Below are 24,776 nucleotides of genomic sequence, written 5' to 3' on the forward strand. Positions count from 1 at the left end.
CTAGTATATAGAATATATATTTGTGTTTTCTAATACATATATATATATATATTAGAAATATATTCCTATATGTATACATACATATTACAGTTTATAATAGACTAAATCAAGAGAATTACAGAAGCTCCAACTTTGGGAAGAGGGTCCTAGAAAACAAAATCTGACTAGGAGTTTGAAGGATTGATGATGGCAAAGGATACTGAGTGTATTTCTGAGAAAAGGAAAGAGCAGGTGAAGACACTGGGTAGCCACTCCCAGCCTTGACTTAGATATTTTGTTATCAGGATTTCCTTTTTCTTCTCGTGTGTCAGCTTTGATAATGGCTGTGTTCAAATACCTGAGATAAAGCAGCTGGAAGAAGACAAGCTTTAGTTTGACTCAAGGTTTTAGAGGCTCCAGCCCATAGTTGTTTGCCTTCATCCCTGTGGGTGTATGGTTGTACAGCGCATCATGGGAAAGAAGGATAGCAGAGTAGAATATCTCTTGTCATGGTGACTGGAAATCAGAGGAACCAGACGAAGGAAGGACCTAGAAAAAGGAACCCCACCCCATGATCCACTTTATCCAATCAGGCCAGACCTTCCATAGTCTCCACCAACTTTTAATAGTCTATTAATTATGAATCTATAAGTGGTTTAATCCATTGATTAAGGCCAAAGTCTTCATGATCCAATCACTGAGAAGTTTAGTACCAAACCTTCAACACATGGGCCTTTTGGGGAACACTCCTATTGAAATCACAAGAGATACTGACAAGCACAAAACTTCCACCTATTAGGGATAGCGCACTATTATAAGCCATGTATTATTCAGGGCCTCTAGAGGAACAGAACTTATCGAACTTAAATATATAATGAGATTTGCTAGAATGTGGCCCAGCTAGTTCAACAATGACTATCTACCAATGGAAGGTCTAACAATCCAGCAGTTGTTCAGTTTATGAGGGTGGATGTCTCAACTAGTCTTCAGTATAGATTTGTTGTGGATATTAGTTTAAGATGTGTTATATTCATTATGTTGTGGAATGCTTGTTTAATGATGCAAAAATGTGTTGATTTCTTTTACGTTGCATTTGTTTAACTCTGTGAAGCTATGTTACTTTACCTGCCTAAAAAAACCTGATTGGTCTAATAAAGAGTTGAAAAGCCAATGGCAGGGTTGGTGGGCAGAGAGAGAAATCTAGGGAAGAGGGCAAGGAGTGAGAAAAGGAAAAGAGGAGGACAACAGAGGCCAGCCACACAGTTACATGGCTAGTCACAGAGTAAGAAGGAAAAAAAAGATAGAATAAAAAAGGTAAAAACCTACAGGCAAAATGTAGTTAAAGGGAAATGGAATAGTTTAAATTAGAAAAACTGGCTAGGAACAAGTCAAGCTAAGGTTGGGCATTCATAAGTAAGAGTGGATGGATGGATGGATGGATGGATGGATGGATGGATGGATATGGACTGGATTGACAGAAAAGATGGATAGGAGGGTGAATGAATGATGGATGGATGCATGGATGGATGGATGGATGGAGATAGACTGGATTGACAGAAAAGTTGGATAGGAGGGTGAATGAATGATGGATGGATGGATGAATGGATGGATGATGGATATAGACTGGATTGACAGAAAAGTTGGATAGGAGGGTGAATGAATGACGGATTCATGGGTTTATCGATAGATGGGTGGATGAATAAGAAGGCCCGAAACACTGATGTTAATGATTGGAGAAATGGGAAAATTAGTGAAAATCAAGACCTCCCAAAACAAGGAGGCACTCACTTAAACTCCTGTGGACATTGTGGGAGAATGAGAAAGGGAAGACACATGTGTTAATGCTATCACATTCTAGACAGATACATTGAATCATCTAACGCTGCCTTCAGTTACAGTTTCTATGGGTTTCATGAGCTGACATCCTCTGGTCTGCCATTCCATTATGTGTGTTTCTGTCCAAACAGACACTGAAGAGCTGGGAACAGGATGGGTAACAGGGTAAGAAGACAGGACAAGTTTTAATTATTTGAACCAAGATTCCAAATTGAGAAAAATCCTAATTCTTTATCTTTAAAAGGTTGATACACAGATCCTGGGTTGGAATATTTCACTTTGAGACCTGGCTTTAAAATGCTCTCAATCTTGAAGCTACACTCATATTTCTTTCTGCTTTGCTCTCTAGGAGACAGTGTTATTGAAGCTTGACAAGCTAAGAATTGTCCCCTTCCTGAAAACAGGAAGATCTTAAGAAGCTCCTTATCCTCAAAACCCAAAGTCTCTTTCTTTTTAAAGACACAAGAAGAATGTCTCCTAAGTTTGAAATCTAAATGATAAGATCATCAATAAATGACAACCTCCCTGTAAAGGCTGGGAAACCATGACCTTGAATATTCTGTTTCCTTCTGCACGGCATGAGCTTGTGGCAAATCCAGAAGAAATCTGTCTCAGTTCATTTTTTAAATATGAATTTTTTCCTTCCAGTGGTCATGGATAGCATAAATTGCTATTAGCCATGACAAAGACAGATAACCTGCCCTGCAGGAGAGGGAGAGTAGAAAATCTGAACTCACTGTCATTTTCTTATAGCTTGAAGACCTTCTCCTGTCTGTGGTGCACCTCAAAAGTTCACCCTGCTACAAAACTTGTTTTGAATAAAGGTGACATAAAATATCATTTCTCCCCTCTCTTGGAGAAGCTTCTGGTTGCCATGGACTCCTGGAAGAAGGATGGAGCCAGGCTCAGAAATTCAAAAACGGTCAATAGAACCAGTATGTGAAAATGCTTGCTTCTACTCCTTCCTCCCCCTCAAACTATGTTCCTGGGTCATTGGGGTACATGAGATACCTTTCTGAAGTATTTAAAGCCTAACTCTAGTGGTTTGAAAATGGGAACTGAAGTAAGCCATACACATAAGGGTATACATTATTTCAAGGGCATGTCAGTGCCTGCCATGAGTACAAAAGAATTCTGGGTGACATGGATCATAAAGAAGAATAAGCTGGGTCCAAGGCTAGGGAAAGTCAACACAATCTCCATCAGGCAGATTCGGGAATATTCGGAGGCAGTGCATCCAATCCTGAAGCAGACACATCAGTTTGTCTGTAAGACATCACCAGCTCTAAAGTAAGGCACTACCTATGAGTCCTCAGTTCTCTTTACAGGATGCTAAGGATCTGATACTGTAGTGTGCCTGAAAATGGTTCCCAGAGTTAGCATTCTTTCATCTTCACAGGCAGGACTCATGGGATGACGATTTTAAAAAGTAAACTCCTTAGTGATAAAGAAACACTTTAGTTTTATGAGGTCACAATTGTTGATTGTTGGCCTTAATTCCTTAGCAAATGAAGCCATGTTTGGATAGTCCCTTCCCACATCTATATGTTGTAGGGAACTGCCTGTGTTTTCTGCTAGCAGTTTTAGTGGTGCAGAATTCATCCACTTGGTTTTGAGGTATTGATCCACTTGGATCTAACTTTTGGACAGAGTGACAAATATGGGTCTAATTTCTTACTTCTACATGTGGACACCCTGTTTTCCCAGGACATTTGCTGGAGATGCTATCTTTTCTCCTGCATGTGTATTTGTCCTCCTTGTTAAATATCATATTTGGTCTTCTATTTTTATTTCATTATAACTGTTCTTGTGCCAACACCATAGTGTTCTTTTTACTATAGCTCCATAATGTATCTTGAAGTCTGGATTTATAATTCTTCCAGTATTATTCTTTTTGCTCAAGATTGCTTTAGCTATCCAGGGTCTTTTCTGGTTCCATATGAATCTTAGTATTTTTTCTATTTCTGTGGAGAGTGTTGTGGGTATTCTAATTGGGTTTTCAATAAGTCTGTAAAGTGCTTTTTGTAGCCTGGTCACTTTCACAATAGTGATTCTACCAATCCATGAACACAAAATAATGTTTTTCAATTTTCTAGTACCTTTCTCGGACTTTAGAAATTTGAAGCTATCATTGTAGAAGACTTTCACCCCCTTGGTTAGGGTTATTCCAAGAAATTGTATTGTCTTTCATGCTACTGTAAATTAAAGTGTGAACAGGATCTCTTTCTGCATGCTTTATGTCCTGCCATTTTGGTGAAGTTGTCAATTATTTCTAGAACCTTTCCAGTGGGAATTCTGGGATCTTTTCTATATAATATCATACCATCTGCAGATCGGAATAATTTCACTCCTCTGTTTCCTATTTGTATCTCTTTAAGGTCTATGCAGAGGCCAGACTGCAAAGCCATGGATGGATTCTCAGAAATCATTAAGCCCAGAGCTTCTGATCATGCAACATGTGGGTAAGTTGGGGACTGAAGGAGGCATGCAGCTCACCCATGGTTCCCAGTAAGGCAGCTAGTGGAGTGGAGCATCGCCTGAGTGCTCAGTGGGCAGAGCTCACCAAGCTCATTAGCATTTACTCTGAGGGACTCGGTGCAGCTACCACATTCATTTGCTAGGGCTAACAGAGTGAAACATCACAGATTAGGTGATTAACTAACACAAGCTTATTTCTCATATCTCCAGAGATACTCATTCAAGATCAAGGTGTTACTTTCCTTATGTTTCTCCCAATGGTTGTCCCGCTGTGCCTGGGAAGATCCTGGTGTCACTTAATCTCCCTTCATAGCAGGACACAAAGTAGACTGGATTAATGTCACCCTTGCAACTTCATTTGAACTCCATTCTTTATTTAAAGGTCCCATAGCTAAACACAGGTCCAACCTGAGGTCCCTATAGTACAAGCTTCAGTACTGAGGTTTGGGAGAGATATGGGTTAAAACCTTGATTAGTCACATTTTCCAGTCTCATTTCCTTCTTCAGTTAAGGATGCTTCTATCCCTAAGTTCTGGACCACAAGAGACAGGCAGAAGCAAAATATGTCATTTTAAGACAAGGCCAGTGAGTCAATCTCACACAAGCCTCCGTGTGCTCAATCTAACTCCACCAACAAACTGAGGTCAGTAAAGGACTCCATGAAACAAGAAAAATGCATGGTCACTGATGGAAAGAAACTGGAGCCCTGATTGATCAGATGCACCCCTCATTCTCCACCTAGGAATTTTCAGTGGACTGAAGCCACGCATGCTGCCAAGATCTGGGGAACATTTCTTTCAGTAGACAGACTTTCCTGATAAACATACGCAGCTTACTACCTCATAATCTTTCTACCACATATCAATGGCCATCAAATTTTAGACTGATATCAGTTTCCCAGTGAGTGATGCAGGTGGGCTGTGGCAAAAAGAAAAAAATGCATTTTCCCTTCCTGGGGTAGCAGGCGTCTTGGCATGTATAGATAGACGCCTGGAACCTTCGCTGACTTACAGACTCCTAAGGGGTCCTCCAGCCCCTTCCCTACAAAGGCGAGGAACTGGGAGGATAAGGGAAGGCGTAGATAATAATGATCCCTTTCTTATTTAAACAGGCCACTTTTCTTCCAAATAATGCATTTTTGTCAGCTCAAATATCCCCCTTTGATAGAAACTTGAAAATAATTAGCCCTAATAGGGCTGCTATGAATAACGCTGCGCAAGGAGGAGGTAGCTCTTAATAGGAGTTTTCTACTCCCAGCCAAGCCACCTTCGTGGCCCCCTCCCTGCCAAAAGAAATGTAACAAGGAAAAGATTATAGGTTCAGAACCACTCAGGGAGAAATATATATTTGGAATAAATGCACAAAATCCTTTAAAAACAGCACACGATGAAGACTTTGTGTTTAGTTTGATTTGCTTTCCAAATCACACAGGTTGCACAGTTGCAAACAATGTTTAAACAAGTACAACCCCTGAGAAGTGTGGAGAGATTTAAGGGAAATAAAAGCAAGATCAGCCAGCCTGTAATCTTCTTTTCTCTTTTTTTCCTCCCCAAAGCTGCATTAAATTGCCTATTGAGAACAATAACATATTTGTGCTTTTATAGGTAGAATGATTGGTATTATGCAAAGATTTGGCTAACAGTCTGAAGGCACATTCACACTGATCAAGACTTCATGCTGTTAATAATTTTCAGGATGCTCAGGGAACCCACAATTCCCTTGGACTGCAACTTAGGAGGTCAATGTGAACTTTGCAGGAGCACCTACAGAGTCTAAGTCATTGTTGCAGAGCCAAACCGACCAATAAGACTTGAGGAACCCCATTCCAAAGAGGGTCTTGAAGTACTAAGTGTAACTCAAGACCCACTTCTAGGCATGATTAGATGCAATGGCTCATCTGGAACAGACCGTCAACTTGAAAAGGATCACCTTGAAATTTAATCCTGCACCTCAGGTTCATGGGGTCACACCTGCCTTCCAATAAACATGGAGAGGTTATGTTATCCTAGAAGAGAAACTTAAAGGAAACACACATGCACATACACAGAGATACAGACACACAACTACCCTTGGTGTGCATAGGAGAAACACAGTGTGGTTCCTAATGGTACTCAGAATAAATTTGACAGAGAACTACACAGTTTGTGATAGGAATAATTTGAAGAATACAGAGAAAACAAGAAAAATATTAGTTGGAAAGTAATGTTTAATATACAGAAGCCATGGAGAGGGAAGGAGAGGAAAATGGGAGGTTGTAACGTTGGCATATGGGAGTACACAGGAATGATTTTCTTGGTTAACATCTGTCTTAGTTAGGCCTTGTTGTTGTGAACAGACACCATGACCATGGTAACTTTTATAGAGGAAAGCATTTAATTGGGGCTGGCTTACAGTTTCAGAGGGTCTGTCCACTGTTGTCTTGGTAGGGAGCATGGTGACATTCAGGAAGACATGGTACTGGACAAGGAGCTGAAGTTTACATCCAAATCATCAGACAGCAGGAAGAGAGAGACACTGGGCCTTGCTTGAACTTCTGAAACCTTAAAGTACACACCCAATGACACAATTCCTCCAACAAGACTATACCTACTCTAACAGGTCACATGTCTTAAATCTTTCAAATATCCAAACCACCACAATGTACTTTAATAGAATTATTCCACTATTTTTTAAATATACCAAAATAAAACGAAATGAAATAGTTCCTTGGCCTTTAATCTCTGAATAACACAGAGATGCCTATGCTCCAACGTTCAAAGGCAAGCTGGGATATAGCTCCAAGGCCCCATTTTAGAAAATTTAGGAATCTATTCCCCAAAACTAGTTTTGGATTGTTTTAATTGGCTATGTGGACAAACCCTGCCAGAACAACCCCAGGCCACCCATTCCAGGGGAGACATGGAAAAGTCTGTTGTACACAAGTGTGCAAGGACACAGAGTCGGGGATCTCCACCCCAGAGATGCGCTTTGACACCCTGCTGACAAGGAGCAGCAGGGACAGCACTGGACGTCTTTGAAGACACACAGGAGCTTCTAAATACAAAGGCATGACAAGGCAGCGTGGAGCAGTTCACATCCTTCTCTAGGAAGAAGGAGGGACGGAGTAAACCAAGCATTTGGAACACCGCTGCCTTTGAGACGTAAGTGGGGCACTCATCCTCTCGTACATTCCACAAAGATGACCATAGGCCCAGGAGGGGCTCAAATGTCCAAATCGCTTCTGGAGCTCAGGGTATATTATCAGTGTAGATTTGCCTTAATGAACTCATCAACAACAAAAAGAATTTTTAAAGAACTGATTTTTGTAAGCATATTAAGGATTTAATATTTTAGTTTATCTGTTTACCGTGTATGTGAGCATGGGTATATGTGCCTATGTGTGTACGGGTCCCACCAAGCTGAAGCTGGAGGCCTTTGTCGAGCACTTGGCTCCATATATGGCTGCTGGGATTTAAACCCCTACCAGTGCCCAGCTTGTGTTCCTAACTGCTGCGTCACCGCTCCAGACCCCAATTGATTGGTTCTTAACTGAACCACTACTATGGGCTCTTTGTCACTATTAACATACATCCATTTGGCAGCTGGTACTGTCTCCACCATGACACAGTTTCAAAGTCAGAGAAATGGGGGGGGGGAGGTTTGTCCAAGGTCACCTTTAACTGCTGGCCAGGGATCCAAATACCCAGTCCTTGGACGGAGGCTCTCAGCACTGTTACTCTTCTTTCTGATACACTTTGGGGACTGATCACGGGGTACTTTTGCACAGGGTCTATAATTAGTTGTCTGGTCCCAGTTGCTAGCAGGGTAAACAAGGTCTGATAAACCCACAGCACTGTAAGTATTTATTACACTGCAACCCAGCTGCCAACTGCCTAACCATTTTAATAAAAAGCTATTTTCTAAGGTTTATGTTTTATTGCGTGTATGACTCCCTTATTGGTTAGCATTTTGGAGTTGTGGAAAAGGTTATGAATTTAGAAACTGGCTGCATTCATATCATATTTAAAACTTAATGCTATTTTATTAAAGACATATGGGCCTCTAAAGTACACATATTAAATGTCATGTAAGAAAAGTAGCAGTTTAAATCATGGTCAAGTTCATTTTTGACGTGACTCCTGAGGCTTCCCAAGATCTGAACTATTTCTTTGTAAATCTGGCAGTTTAACCACACTCATAAATCACTTTCAAAGTGTATTATTTCTTAATTTCACTGCATTAGAGCGTGTTTGGCCTACATGCTGAACTGTTTGTAGCAGGTACATGAACAAAGTCGCACATTAATCCCACAGTGCTTGGGAGAAGAACAAGGAGGAGAGGGGAAGGGAGAGAAGAGGGAAAATCCTTGCCTCCCGGCTTTGTTTTCTTCCCACTGAACGTATTTTTTTTTCAACAAACACAATCCCTCATCTTCCTGCTCAGCCTCTCTCATCTGAGTGCAAGCTGCACGCTGGCCATGGAATTTTTCTTAATACAAGGAAGGAACGAATCCTTTGTAACTTAATCTTTTCCCAAACAGCCCATGACTAAAAATTAGAATGCATGTAGAAATCAGGCACACTTTTTACACATTATACTTAGCAGATACACTTTTTTAAATGTGGCTTTGTGTAATTTAGCACTTGGCTGCTTTGTAATTATCCCAAGATCTCCTATCTCCACCTTGGGGTTCAAAGCCCGTCTAAAGATGAGATGATATTCTTTGAACATGGGTAATAAGTCCCCTACCTCACCGCTCCCCCCAGCCTTTTCTACTCTGCTTTGTGGCTGAAGGGAGCCTGATCCCAATGACAGATTCCAGGATCTAAACCTCAACCTTGACGTCCAGATTTGCCAAGGGAGTTGGAGGGGGATTAGGAGAGTTGAGTCCGAGGTCATCCAAATGAAAGGGCTTAAGGGCTTATTTCAACATCAGGCATCCTTCTGCTGAGCTGGGGCTATGAGGAGACTTCCCTGCAGCTGTCCTGTCTACCAGGACTGTGTCCATTGTCCTCTCAAGTATATCAGTGACCTGCAGCCTCTTCTGCAGTCCATACTCCTGAACCTTGAAGGCTTCCTTGGACCTGCATACCTCCCGCCACCTAGGGAACAAATGATTTGCTCTGTGGTAGAGACTCACCAATTCAGCAGCCTAGTCCTCCCCAGGAAGAATGTAAGGTCTACTTTCTCCCTTCCTATTCAGAAAATAGATGCTCAGTGAAAGTCTTCCAAATTATTCCCTAAAAGATAAATCTTAGAAAACTCAGTGAAGACGTGTTGGGTAGGGACGGGGCTCTCCATTAGAGGCTGAAACGTGTCCTACACAAATTACACAAATTCACTTGTTAAACATTAAAATCTAATGTGACTATGTCTAGAGACACAGCTCCAAGGAAATCAGTATGGTTAAAAGAAGTCTTGATCCAATAGGGCTGTAGTTTATAACAACAAGAAAAGATACTATTTTTTGTTTTCTCCACATGTAGACATGATATGAACATAAGGAACGATAGGGTAGTTATTTATAATGCCAGGAAGAGGGCCAATACTGAACCATGCTAGCATCCCAATATTAGAATTTGAGCGCTGTAAGAAAATGAAGTCATGTTTGTTTGGCCTCTTGAGTTTGAGACATTTTCTTATGCATCTGAGCTGACTGGTGTACATCGACATATCCCAACAACTATTGTAAACCAAAAGTATCCTCTCAATGTCATGTCACAGACTGTTTTGAAATGGCACAACTAGGAACATTAGCTGTCAATCTCATGCCCGAAAGAGAGTGCCAGCCCTGCCCACAGACTATATCGCTTTATCCTCACAATAGACTCTGAAGGACACACTGTAGCATCTGCCTTCACAATGGAAAGCCAGGTAGAATGAGGTATCGGTCATCCTGTGTTCTAACATTGAGTACAACCCTGAAATGTGGAGAATACCCACCTTCTCCAGGGAGCAGCAAGTCCAACAGAGCCCACAGACATGGAAGGATGTGTAGGTATTTTGTGGAGTACAGCAGCAACTATCTATTCAGAACATAAACCCTCCCCAAAGACTAGCTAAAGGCAACTTCTTGAACCATGTCAAGAACAAAAACCAAAGCTGAGTATGTGGGAGGAATGGACAGGTCACTCAGCCAGAGAGCCTCTGTGACACCCCGGAGTGCCTAACAACAACAAAAAAGCAAGAGGAGACACATGTACATTTCAGTCGTGAGTTAAAAGATTCATTAAGTACAAGCCCCACCTCAAATTCGACACATCAAGAAAGAAATTGTGTGTGTATGTGTGTGTGTGTGAGAGAGAGAGAGCGAGACAGACAGACAGACACACACACACACACACACACGGAGCCTAGTCAGAGAGCATTAGTTTGCTGTTGAAAAGAAATAATGAGCTTTAATTCAGGTAATGTAGCTCAAAATTTACTGTCATATTTTAAGAAGCTCATGAAAAATAAAATTATCCTAAAGCTTCTTGGTGAAAAGGCTGCGTAAGCCTGCTCTTGCTGACAACGGCACTGGGTGTGGCTCAATTTACACCACACGCAGACAAGCACCAGGCCTTACCGATGGTACCTGTCTGCTCCTTTCAAATGCTCTGTGGGGGAACAGAGGAGCAGATGGAAGGGCAAGCTGTTCCACCAGCCTTTGGGGACCCCAAGTTTACCTGCTAGACAATATCCTATCTTCACACACACACACACACACACACACACACACACACACACACAAAACCAGTACCCTGAAAACTGCCTTTTAAACACATCCAGGAAGATGGGGTAGCTTTTTTTTTTTATTATGAACTGAGTTTCTGGAAGTGTTGGGGATTGAACCCAGGGATTCACACATGCTATGTGAGAACTCTAAGTAAGCTCCTACCCAAAGCTGCTTCTCTCTCTCTTTTTGCTACCCCATTATATGTTTGGGGGTGGGGGGATGTCAGGGATCTGGAAATGGAGCTCACAGCCTTACACATACCAGGCAATCCCTCTATTGCTGAACCACCCTCAACGTCTTGTCTTCAACTTTATGAAGATGTTTATTTTGTCTGGGTTGGATTGCCCAAGATCATCTGCTGTTTTATCCTACTCACCAACTTGTTCAGGGTTAATAACAGAGTAGCACAACCCTCTTCCAACCCTCACTTTTTGTGAGTGTTTTTCCCTACCTTCTTCTTAAACTTCTCTCATCTGCTGCTAATAAAAGGTGATTTGGAAGTGAGCAGGACACCCAGATGGGCTTGTGCCACCTTCATATTGCCATTCATCTGCCATGCCAACATGTTATGTTAATGTGCAAGTGCCAGTGTCCAGCTACTAGCTTCAGAATGATGTGATGATTTGCCCCTGGGGCCTGGCATCTCTGTGGTTGAGCATTGGCCTACCCATTCTATAGGTCACAGAAAAAGCTTGATTATCTATCCTACAGTATGCTGTGTCCGTGGACCCAGGGAGACTTTCCAAGCACAGCAGAGCTCCATGAAGACATGGAGTCCAGAAGGATCTCCAGTACGTACAGCCCTGGCAGGGGGCACCAGTGCCATCATGATCATCCTTAATATGATCTTGCTTACAGCACTCACTGACTCTTTCCTCTGTTAAAGATAAGCTGCCCCCACATTCCCAACCCTCTTCCTCACCATGGCCTGCAATCTGAGGATGACGTCCGTCAGGGTGGAAAGAACACATTAAACATAACGTTTCACTCAAGCTCGTTAGACAGCTGGGCTTGGAGAGAAGACCCTTATACTATGGCCCAACGCTACGCATCCAACATGGGGTATGGTTAGTGTAGTTTGGGGAGGGTAGTGTAAGCTTCAGTGCAGCCACGTGGATTGATTAACTAAGCATTTGGGAGGAAAGCATTTTTATTTGCTTTCCCGTCCCTTCTCTTCTCTTCTAAGTTTAATTTTTAAAAATAGTCAGAATCCTAACCTGTAACACTTCAGAAACCCTCTTTTCTAATGGATCAAGTGATGAAGGACCAGGGCTGGATTCCTAGCACTTAGAGGATGGTTTGAAACCATCTATAACTCCAGGTCAAGTGGATCAGATGCCATCTCCTGTCCTACACCAGCTGCAGGCCCGCGCAGGTCATACATACATTCAGGCAAACATGCATGCACATAATTTAAAAACAAATAGATCTCAGTGGACTGAAGAGCAATCAAGCTGGAACTGTGCAGATTACTGACATAGGTGATACTTAAAGATCCAAGCTCAGTAGCAGCAATTGCACCAATGGGAACCTTTCCGAGCCCAGTTAAGATCATAAGCTTAAAGTCACCTTAGATACTAAAGTCACAGATCCCACAGGGGAAAGAATATTTTGAGTAAGAACATGCCAAAGGACATTTGAGAATGTCAGGACTCATATCCAGGACAGTCACTATGAGATCTCTGATACCTTTGGCCTTCTCCTCACTTTTGCCTCTGAGTACCTTATCACCCCTTCCCTACCAACACACACACACACCACCACTACCACCACTGCCACCACAGATATTTCCCACAATCCTTGGGACAAAAGGCTCTCAGTTCCACCTCTTTGACCCCAGTGGCTACCTAAGCACCAACACCAGGCTGGGTGTTTTTCAGTGCCAGGTGATGTCAGACCTGATTACACTCCTTGGTCCACACAAAGCTCAACTGACTCCTCTCTCCAATACCCAAGAACCCAAAAAGCACACGGTTCAACCATTCCTGCTTCTCTAACCCTAGCTAAGGTGGGTCATCCTTACCCTCAGAGGGAATCACAGAGTAGCCTGACACCTGGAGCCTTCCGTTGCCTGCTTCCTCAGTCTCTGTATGACCCATGTGTGTCACTAAAGGGCTCAGGGAATGGAGTCATAGTATCAGCATGGGAATCACGCAGAAATCCTTGCAGCCTTCTTCCTATTGCTTTCCCTGATCTTTTGGTCCAGCCTCCATACTTCTCCATACCTGATCTATAAAATTTATGATATATAATGGGAAGATCCCAAGGTTTGAAGTTGACTGTCCTAAAATAAGAAATAAAAGAAGAGAATCATGAGCTGTGGGGCACGGACAGATCCAAGGGACACCCTCGTCATCTCCCTGCTACATGAATCGAGATGGGCATCGTTTCCAATTGTCAGTTTTCTCAGTCACAGATTTGAGACAAGGGGGAAATGAGACATGTACTAAGTAAGTAGTTAATAAAGCCAGGAGGCAGTGAACACTGGGTGCATGCTAGGTGCTGTTTGAACTAACACCAGGAAACTTTCTAGTGCTTAGTAAAGTACTACTATGTGGTCAGGCAGCTCTTAGACAGGCCTTGCTATCCTCAGGAGCACCAGGAAGTCTGTTGGAATTAGTGGTACAGACTGTACTCTCCAAAGTTTTTTCAGAATCAGAGGGAAGCTTCAGAGGAAGAAACATGTGGATGGGAAGGTATCCATGTATCGGACAGGTTTTTCAGCCATTCTTGGCTCTGTCTTGGTGGCTTGCAATAATCATTCCTTCCTTATGCATAGGTCTATGATAGACTGCACAGGTTTCGGTTTCAGGCTATGGGTTGGGTTCAGGTTTGCTCAGTGTGCCTCTCATGTTATTCTCCTAGTTGACGGCAAACTTACAAAGGCAGTGAGTAGAAACACAGGGCGTTTCAGGTCTTGACCAAGAATTGACAGGTTGTCACTTTCACTCACATATCATTGGCCACATCATTAAATGACCAAGACCAAGGTCAGTAGATAAGAGAAAGGTATTTCCATTACAGTAGCTTCCATAGCAAAAACAGAGAGAAGGACACCACTGATTTTAGACAAAATACACTCTGGCACACTTCTCCCAAATACTGGATTCCAGACTGAGTGCAGTTCCTAACAGTCTTTATTTCATCATTCATGTGATTCTCTTGTCTTATGTCTATTCAAACACCTTTGAAGAAAATGGTCACTTCAGAAAACAGACAACAGGCCAAGTGAATCAGTCTACGAGAATATTGGGAAACTATTGGCTCTGTTGGAAACATGATACCTTTTCTCAAACCTTGGCGTCCATGAAAAGCAGTTTCTATAGTATGCTCAGAGGATTCTAGAAGAACCTATAGTTTGTATCCTTGATGGCTAACGCTGATTGTCAACTTCTTCATGGGTTGTAGAACCTCCAAAGAAGCAAGAATCTCAGCATGACTGTGGGGGACTTTGTAGATTATGTGAACTGGGGTGGAAGGAGCCACCATAAATATGAGCAGGAACATTACATCCAGTTCTGGTGTTCAAAAAAGAAAGATGCTAGCTAAGTACCAATATTCATCTCTCTCTTCTTCCTCGTGTGGATGCCTCAAGCCCCGAGCCTCATGCCTTCCCTGTCATAATAGACTAGACCCCGAAACTGTGAGCCACCACAAACACTTGTTTTCTTACTTTGCCTTTGTCACAGATGCATGTAACCTCTGACATCCCCACTGTGAGGTTCAGATCTCTCTCTGAAGGTGCTGTTCCTGCTCCTGCCTGTCTGTGCTTTCAGCGCCTTGCTGCCCCCCATGCAAGGCTATGAAGACTGCCCCCAAAGAACAGTGTTCTGAAGGCATTTACTCAAGACAGGAGGTGCTACAATGTGAAGAAACAGATCTGTGGATCCATCAGTGATTTCCCCTTCAAATGAATGTGACCATCAGTAGAATCAGGGACAATAATGAACCGCAAATGTTTGCCTTCCAACACTGTTTCTAAACATATTGCTTAAGCATTTTCAAAAAAGAAATTAATTAAAAATTTTTCCTTCTCTTTAAAAGTAACTAAAAATAGAATTTGAGTGTGTTTCAAGACAAGAAACATCTGTGCAGAAACAAAACACAGAACACAAACACAGTTAGGTACTTAGAAACATCCAGAAAATCAAATGACATTTATAGCTTTTTTCTGGATATTTGGGACTGAAGAGAACTTTGAACATGTATTGACTAAATATCAATTTAACTACATGAATTGTATATGTGGCTTACAAAATTTGTTCATGGGAAGATCTAGGTTTATATAAAATATAGTTTAGATGTTAATGTTTTTGTAAATCTCGAGGTGGTCTCTGATTGACTTTTTATTTTAAGTTTTACTAATCAATTTATTTTATGTGTATGGATGTTTTGCCCAAGTGTATGTGTTTGTGCTATAAGTGTATCTAGTGCCAATACAGGCCAGTGTAGGCATCCAATAACCTGGAACTAGAGTTACAGACCATTGTAAGCCAGCACTTGGGTGTTGAGGATAAAACATCTCTTACCTGCAGAGCCATCTCGCAGCCCTTTGATAACCTTTTTATATATTTGTACTCGGGTTAAAAGAGGGTAACTGAAGAGATCAAAGACATACGTACATTATTTTAGAATAACATAGAATATATGAAAACACTAGGTTAGGCATCAAAATAACCATATTTTATGACCAAAGCAAGCCACTCAGCAGGGTTCCATTAAAGTGCAGCTAGCCACCATGGCAGCAGTCACAGCAAGGAGAGATCACTGTTCAGTTTCCTGTAGATTTGTGTGGCCCGCACATACTTCTGAGAAAAGCTACTGCTTAGTTTCCAAAGCCCTGCTACAAGGAGGTGTGTTCCGACAGGAGGGAAAGTTGGGGAACACATTCAAGAATGGGCTATAGAGTTACAGACCACACCCATGCTTCTCCTAGAAGTGCTGCTCAATGGGACAGCGGGGGGACAGACAGCATGACCACCACAGGTCTTCACATCAGCTCTGGGTAGATCTGGAAACTCACCACCTAAGGCAAGAGTCTTTTCTGCATCTGATGGTCACACTTGGGCCGCAGAATGACTCTCTTGAAAGGCTTTGCTGCCTGTGGTTCCTGACTTTATAAGGGCTGGCTGAGTCCCTGCTATAGGCCAAGCCTCTGTGCTGCAAGACGGAAGAACACAGGCCCACTTCACAGCTTCAGGGAGCTAGTAACCTGGAAATGGGTGGTTTCCTCACCAACAAAAACTGTATTCTCTTAATTCCACTTCCTGTCTTTACCGTACATTGTCTTTCCCATAGAAACGCCTAAAGACAAGAAGAAAAACAAACTGACTTTACATAGGAGAATTTTTACCTGACCAGAAATGTCGAGATTGGGACTGTATAGAGTGGTCATAGGACCAGGGAATTCTTGGTCACAAGGAACAGTCAATGTGTAGTTTAGGATAAGAATTGAACATATTTCAGTAGGTGCATTGAAATTTATTCCTTTGCGAATTTCTTGTCTCTCCCTCTCTTTCTCCCCCTTTTTCTTTCCTCTCCTCTCCTCCCACCTCACCTCTCTGAATATCTGAAGACACAATAGTCACAAAGTAGGCAAAAGTTTACTCATATACCAGATACACATCACACACACTGGGAACCAGCCATGCTACAAAAGGAATGTAGAATACTGGTTCACATCAAGATTCAAACATTTATATTAACCACACTTTCACTGTAAGGAAATGACCAGAGAAACAAGTAAAATCATATGGACCTAAATGCTTTCCATGATGCTCAGACAGTGTGCCCTGTGTCTAGGCCCCCCGTGGTCCCTCTACGGTTCTAAAGATTAAACAGGCGGCAGCCAACTTAGTGTAGATGCATGTAAACAAGAGGGCTCGGTTTTAAATAATTATGTCAAAGAAATGACAACTGTGCTCTTTGCCAGAACAGGGATGAATAATTACAAAGCCAGGACATAATTAAGCAATTGTGACTGTCGGGATGTTGAGCTGTTTCTCTGATGTGCAGGGCTGGTTGTGTCGCCATACGCGCCCTCCTGGACAGGCTTCTGTGTTCCTTTGATCTTCGTTTCCCAGAGCAGCCATGGGGGTCACGGTCTGGTCATTCCAGATGCTTCTCACTGGGGGCCCTGAGCTTCTCGGTGTCTACTACAGTGCTCGCTCTATCAACAATGGTGCGATTCGATGGCCAACATTTGACAAAGATAGATATTTCTTTAAAATTCGGGAAATGAGTAAATCCTAGCTGTCACAGGTCCATTAAATGTTCACGCACACACACACACACACACACACACACACACACACACACACGTGTGCCTGTGTGTCTGAAAAAGCCCACTGTAACTATTACCATTTCTCACAAATGGCAGCATCTTTCTTTCCATAGAGCAATGCAAACACAGAGGAAAGACAGATTTGAATCAACAAAGGCAAAGTGCAGTCGCAGAGACACTGTGGCATCAGGAGCAAGAGCTGGAAAGAACTTGGCTTCAAGTGTCCAGGCCTGCTAGGTACCAAGTCAGACCCTGGTGACACAGGCAGCCGGCTAGTTCCTGGCTGGCTTTGTGTTTGTGTCAGCCAAGAATACCCAGTCTGCCTGTGCCCTATCTCGAAGGCAAGGGCTGTGATTGGAGAGGTGTTTTCCGTTCTCCCAAATACTTCATGTCAGGAATAAAATGAAAACAGCTCCCCAAATCACGACCTCCTTGGTCATCCATCAGAACTTTGTGCTGAATAAGCACAACAGGCCCCTGCTGCCCCAGAAAGGACAGAAGTCAACTTGAGATTCTGATTCTGTTATGAAAAATAGGGTCTTCAGCAAGTGTGCATGACACAGCCCCAGCACTCTGAGGGAAGGCAACTGCTTTCCACTGAGGAGCCAACTGCAGGGGTACACATGCCTCCCAGAACATACATATGTATACATACAGATATTGGACGGACATATATACCTGCATAGGAACAAGCATGTGTCTGTACACAAGGCAAGCAGACAAGAAGCAGCCTTCTGAATGCCAGTTTATTAATTCAGCAAAGAACTCATTTGGCTTTCTTCTATCTGCAGGAAAAACACCACTGCATGTCTCAGAAAATAACAGACAAAAGCGAATTGCCTGCCATTCATCAGACATGTGCAATATGAAAACCAGTAATAGCGTGGGATCATCTTTGAATCTTGAAAGATCATCACACAACGCACTTCGCCAGAATCCCCACAACCGCAGGCCTCTTCAGGACCTTCAGCTTCTGCCACTCTCCCAGAGGGGTTTCTGAGGTCCTCTCTAGCTGGGAAAGAGAAGGCAAGATCCCCATGTTGCTTTGCCAAGGGTATTTTTGTGTCTCCCCTGAAATAATTAATGGGCATTTTTAAGTGTAATACAGTTAGTCAGGGCATTAGAGTCAATCACACAAACATGTGCTGATTCTATAATTGATTGGAAGCTAACTGAGAACTCTAAAGAGCACCACCGCTGTTGTCGCTAACGACTCAGACAGCTTCCTTCCCCATCATGCTCAAAGAAGAGGGATTCCAGCTCTCCCTTATCTCCACACAGCAAAACAGTCCATCCCTACTTGTCTTCCTTCTTCAGGCTCTCCTGGGAACTTTCCTGTTTGCCAAAACAACCCCAGGGGAAAATACTGATCTCTCTCTCTCTCTCTCTCTCTCTCTCTCTCTCTCTCTCTCTCTCTCCAAGGCTAAAACAGCAGAGTAAGAAGAGACCAGGCCCCATAAGGGTAAAATTCCAGCTCAGGAATTCATGATGGTGCCCTTGGGGCAACCCCACGAACTGCTCTGAGTCAGTGGTCCTTTCTTCCATGTGTCAGGGTTCTGAGACATGGAACCTTGGGAGAGTCAGGCACATGTAGAATACAACATCCCAGTGCAAGGCCAGCTAGTTAGGACTTCATCAGATTTCCATGGGCAGTGTTACAGCTTCCAGTCCCAAAGCAAATGAGGAAAAAAAGAATAAGAGATCTGCTCAGTGCAGTGTAGGCGTGGGGGTGAGAAAGACAGGAGGGCCAGGATCTGAGCCCAGTGATCACAAAGACTTCCTCTGCTGCATTGGTGGAGGTTGGTGATGCTGCTGACTCTGATATCCTAAGGAAAGAGGAGAAAAAGGGAGAAAGGAAAGAAGGGAGAAAGAAAAGAAGCCAAGAGATAAATTCTTTCATTTGGACAAAATGGCAAAAGCTGGAATAACTAAAGGCAGTCATGTGCACTATGTCAGGCCGATGCTCCAATAAGGAGAACTGTTAACACTTTAATAGCTATGAAATGAATCACTCAATTAATTCTCCACATGCTGAAACAGGTAACAATACATTTATCTGCCAGAATTATACTCTCCATATCATATATTTCCACAACTGTTAGCAATTTCATTCAGCATAACAGGAAATCAGTCGCACCTCATGGATTCAGGGCAAGAAGTGGCCCGATCTCTGCTGCCAACAGCATAGCTTGATGGACGAGCTCTCATTGTTCTGCTCTGTTTTGGCGCTGTTTGGCTTTGCTTCCCAGCTTAATCACTTCCAATGCATGTATAGAGGGCTATAAGTCACCGGCTGAGGACAAACTAGGCCTTCAGGATTCCTGTGCCAGCATTTTTAACACAGAGCTACAATTTCATGTGTGGTAATTAAGGAGCTGCATGGTGCTCCAGGGCAGTGAAGTTTCTAGGAAGGTGTTGTCATCAGGGTCATGGAATCTACTTGCCAGGCACAGACTTCTCAGAAGGGTCCAGATGTCTCTCAGAAAGACTACTGTGAATACCCTTCGAACTTCCTTGTGTCTGAATCCAGGACTCCAAATGAACTCTCTCAATAAACCCTGTATGTAGAGAGCATGCAGCATCCCAACACACACACACACACACACACACACACACACACACACACACAGCCAGAAAACACTACCTACTGTGATAAGGGTTCCTCAGGGGAGTGGAACACCCTTCATCTCTGATAGAAGGAAATTACCCCATTTTAGTAGCAAGAAATAAGAGCTCCCTCCAAAGGACAAAAGGGATTGTAACCACCCCATAAACACAAAATTCCCAGAGTATTCTTTGTCAGCCATAGAACTGCTGAGAAGAAAGCACTGAGGAGGCCTAAAAACCACCACTAGACCTTGACAGAGCTTTTTCCACATTTCCATCCATCTCCATTACCATCCCATTGCTCTGCTAAGATGCCACAGCCAAGGGAAATTACCGAAGAAACTGATTTCTGCAGGCTTAGAGTTTCAGAAGGTGAGTCCATGACAACCATGCCAGGGAGCATGGCTGCAATCAGGTAGGCATGGCAGTGGGCAACAGCTGAGTGCTTACTTTCTGATCCACATAACTGGAAATGGTGAAAAGCCCACAGTCCCAGTCACATATTCTGTCACTAAGGCCACACTTCCTAATCCTTCCCAAACAGTTCTACCACATGGAGACCAGTATTCAAAGACATGAGTCTATGGGAGCCACTCTTATTTAAATAACCACAGTGTCTAACAAATAATGTCTCTTCAGATAAAGTGACAGGAAGACTCAAATTACATCCAGCCAACTGCATGACTGGTCAGCTCGGCATCTGTGAGTGACCCCTGGTGTGTAGTCACAACTGCATGCGAAATGCACAGGAAGACATTACCCATGCTCCTCAGAGCAATTAATAGAGGAAGAAAAGTGGACAAGAGCAGCTCACCTTGGGCTTCACCACTTTCATGAAGGCCCCTCTCACCAATGCCTCCTCCCGTTCTTGTCTGGTGACTTTCTGGGCATCCAGAAACTTCAAATTGGGCAACTTGTGCAGAACAAAACACCTGGGAGAACAAGGCAGAAACAATTCAAGAAGGTTGGAGTGACAGCCTCAGGGATGTGGGTAATGTGACTGAACCTTGCGAGTCTATGCAAGGCTCTAAAGATTTAGATCTTAGCCACTATCTTCCTACCTCTCCCCCACAGATTTTCTTCTTTTGGGGAAATTTGAAGGGTTCTGTACTTTATACTGACATACAACCAAACTTGAGTAAAAATTGTGCTTGGCCCAAGCATGGATGCACAACTCATTAGAACTAGCCTACTAGCAGGAACATGACAATGTATTCCTTTCTTCAATCCTGAGAAATAAGCCCCACTTCAACAGGGAAAGTTCCCAGTAAGAGTAACATAAACCTTGATCGGTTGTACCATATATGCATCTGCCATTAATAGGAAACATGTGTATCACTCTCATTATTGATACAATAGATCTGCAAATTGGAGCTGAGGCTGGAGGCCAGAATTTCCCAGATAGGACCTTAAATGAGACCTAATAAGCTGGATGGCTTTGGGGTAGAAGTAGGGCATGCCCATAGCTGAAAACTGCTTCACAGATGACTCAAGACCGTTTTCAGTACTTTCTGTCATCATTTCTGGGTGATTTTCACTATGCAGTACAGAGATGTTTCACTATGCAGTACAGAGATGATCTTTATCAAGGACAAACAGGAAGCAGAGAAAATTTCTAGGGTATCTTAATATCCAGAAAATACAGGGTGGCCTCTGTTCCCTTATAAAGAATCATTAGTACCCCTGATAGACCACCAAGGATAAGCCAATGGCTATATGTGTGATGAATTGCTCTCAAATGGATGTGTGTAAAGGGTATTGACAAGAAGATGCCCTTGGCCAGGGTATATGTTTATAAGTGTATAAACATATAGACACTTGTCTCTACTTTCTTGCTTCCCATCAACACCACACTCTATCTCTATCACATGAGCACTTGTTCAGGTTCTCTTCTGTTTTAGAAGGAAAAGTGAACACCCAATGTCAAGAACAATGGACAATCTCTAAAGAAACCTATCACTTCCTGCACCCACCTCTTCAGAATCCTCTTGTCTTCCAAATCCCAAATCCAAACACTTCTCACCTCTAAGCCTCAGTGCTGTCTTCATTCTAACTCTCCTAGAATACACTAACATGCTATCAATTTCTAGATATTTCCTTGTTATTCAAGTAATGAATATCCTTACCTAAACATCAACCTTCTCAAAGGTTTACTTTCATTATATCTTGGAAACTAAGTCAAGAATGAATTCAATAGCCTATCCATTCATTTCAGCTGCACAAACATTTCTTGAGTACCTATTATCTGCTAGGCCCTAGGGACATAGAAATGATTATGATACCTCACCGCTCTCAAAGGAGTTCTTACTATAGTTCTTACCAACTAGAAACCCATAAGGCTAAGTTATGGATGGGGTCATTATGGGAAAACAGAAAACACTCAAAAACTAAATGAAAAAGGAAGAATATGCTATCTCAAACAGGTTTCATAGAACCACATTCAAAAGCAACCCAATTAAAATTTTATTAGTGTAGATATTACTTGGGCATGCACTGCGCCTCCCTCTCCACTAGAACCTTGGATTCCTAGAGCCTCCTTCCACATCCATAAGGTAATTTCAAGTCACCAAGTGACCTTTATAAGTTTATTCAGATAAAAGACCTGGATATCACTCAAGAGACAGCAGTTTAAAGACATACCCCACACCCAGACTCTTAAAATCAAAACATATTAAAATTATTTTGAAATTAACTTGAATTAATTCACTTATGAATTAATTTATTATTTCATGTAAGTAAGCAAGCATCTGGGTACTGGGCATAGGTCAAAAGCCAATATTCCAGAACCAGTTCTCTCCTTTGATTTTATTGATGTAGGGGCTCTCTTCTGATTTTGCAGTGCTTTGTACTATAGTTTAACTGGCCCAGAGCTTTTGGGCTCCTGTCTTTGCCTTGCATCCCCCTATGGGAGTGATTGGGATTAGAGATGTACACCATCACAGTCCCAGGGATGAAACTCAGGTCGGTAGGTCATCAGAAATTCCTTTACAGTCCATTCCAAGACTAAAGGTCCTTCTCTCTCTCTCTCTCTCTCTCTCTCTCTCTCTCTCTCCCTCCCTCCCTCCCTTCCTCTGTCCCTCTCTTTCTTCCTCCTTCACACACTCTCTTTCTCTCTCCCTCCCTCTGTCCCACTCTCATTTCCTCATCCTCCTCCTTCTTCCTCTCTCTCTCTCTCTGTCTCTCTCTGTCTCTCTGTCTCTCTCTCTCTCTCTCTCTCTCTCTCTCTCTCTCTCTCCCTCCCTCCTTCTCACCTCTCTATTGCTTTCTTCATGACTTCAATCTATTACCCCTTTCCTTTTCTCCCCAATCCCCTCCCTAACCCCTCCCAACACCTCTGATCTCATCCAAAACGAGGCAAAGGGCTCAAATGTTCTTTCTACCCTTTAGCAGAATTCCCATCGGTCTCAGACTGTCAGAGAAAACTTCCATCTCCTGCTTATACTGGCAAAGTCTTAATGACAACAGATTCTTTCAAATAAAGACATGTACAGACAGAAACAATATGTCAGGAGTGACGCTCAAAGGAGTAGAGACACCCACTAAGTGTAGGGTGGGAAAAGATGAATATTCAGGTGAGGACAACATCAGTATTAGAAAATCAGCCGGTGTTTAATGATGGAGTGAAAGATGCCTTCATGGGGCTGCCAGGAACCACGATGACAACAGACCGCGCATTGTCATTTCGCCTCACTTTGGATCACAGCTCTGAAATCAAAGGAGGAAGACAGAGAGGTGCTGGCTTTTAAGCTAGTTAAAAATTTTAGATGACAAAGAGCTGCTGTTTTCAGACATTCTTCTGATAGTCGGAGAGACAGCCTATGACACAGTCTGCCAATCACCTCTAAGTGACTTCACTTCCATCCTAAGGGCCACTGAGTGTTCCCAGAGAGGATGGTTTCCAACCCATTAGGATCAGAGTAGGGACACTGGCAGGATAACAAACCAACATAGGCTACCCATCCCCAATAGATCAATTAAAGAGACAAATTAATAGTGAAAAGGAGAAAAAAGAGACGCACTCAATGTGGCCAATAGGGAACAGGAACAAGGAGGTCCAGTGATTCCCGAGTCCATCTTTATGGTCCTAAGATGATATTTAGTTTTAAATGGAAAGCCAGAGGTATGCACAGCTAAGCATTCTGTTCAAGGAAGAGTTCTGCTTTTCTCCACTTGTCTCAGCTCAGGTGGCTCCTGCAGCAGAAACTGACCAGCTGTAACTCTCTTTCAGAGAGACAAGCTCCCTCTGGTTGGCACCAGGTTTCCAGGCTTTTCCTTCTTCTAGCATGAGATTCTGAAGGAAATTCCAAATTTCTTGTAACCTACAGGCTGATAGCCGAAGGGAAGGGCACAGGTGACTCTTTGGAAGAGTATCTTTATCCCAAGGGGTCTGTGAGATGTTGCTCATTTTGAGTCTGATCCCTGTGGCCCACAGCAAAAGGAAGGAAATGATACCCGAGTCATCTTGTGACCCCACATGTGATCTGTGGTAAGCAAGCATCCCCAACACATGTCAAACACGCATATATACATACATACACACGCTAATAATAAATGACATACTTTAAAAAAAAATTAAACGGGACTAGAGATATAACTCTGCAGTTAAGGGCACTTTGTGCTCTTCTAGAAGAGCAAGTGCAGTTACTAGGATCCATAGCAGGCGGCTCCTAACAACTGTGACTGTAGCTCTAGACGACCTGACACCCTCAAGCGCACCTCAGTGGGTACTCATCACATGTAGCAAATACTCACACATACACAGAGACACAGAAACAAGACCGAAGATTTAAGCTTCAGTTAAATGAAGGAGCTAAGCAGGGTGCTGAGAAGGCAAGGAAACACAGAAAACAACTTCTGCTCTCCATCTGACCTGCGCTCTAGCATAGCGTTTACCTT

The 24,776-nt window shown here is 42.8% G+C and overlaps 1 protein-coding gene across 1 annotated transcript in view; it reads right to left on the bottom strand.

The window, feature by feature from the left end:
- The window catches only part of Lrmda (leucine rich melanocyte differentiation associated), a 1,010,022-nt gene that overhangs the window by 394,689 nt on the left and 590,557 nt on the right, over positions 1-24,776 (bottom strand). The window contains exon 5 of the mRNA XM_041634087.1: positions 20,695-20,812. Coding sequence (XP_041490021.1) covers positions 20,695-20,812 — 118 coding nt within the window. The remainder of the gene's footprint in view (positions 1-20,694; positions 20,813-24,776) is intronic.

The sequence above is a fragment of the Microtus oregoni genome, unplaced genomic scaffold (assembly GCF_018167655.1).
Source record: "Microtus oregoni isolate MIOR12 unplaced genomic scaffold, Mior012 000045F_ref0000178, whole genome shotgun sequence".
Lineage (NCBI taxonomy): Eukaryota > Metazoa > Chordata > Mammalia > Rodentia > Cricetidae > Microtus > Microtus oregoni.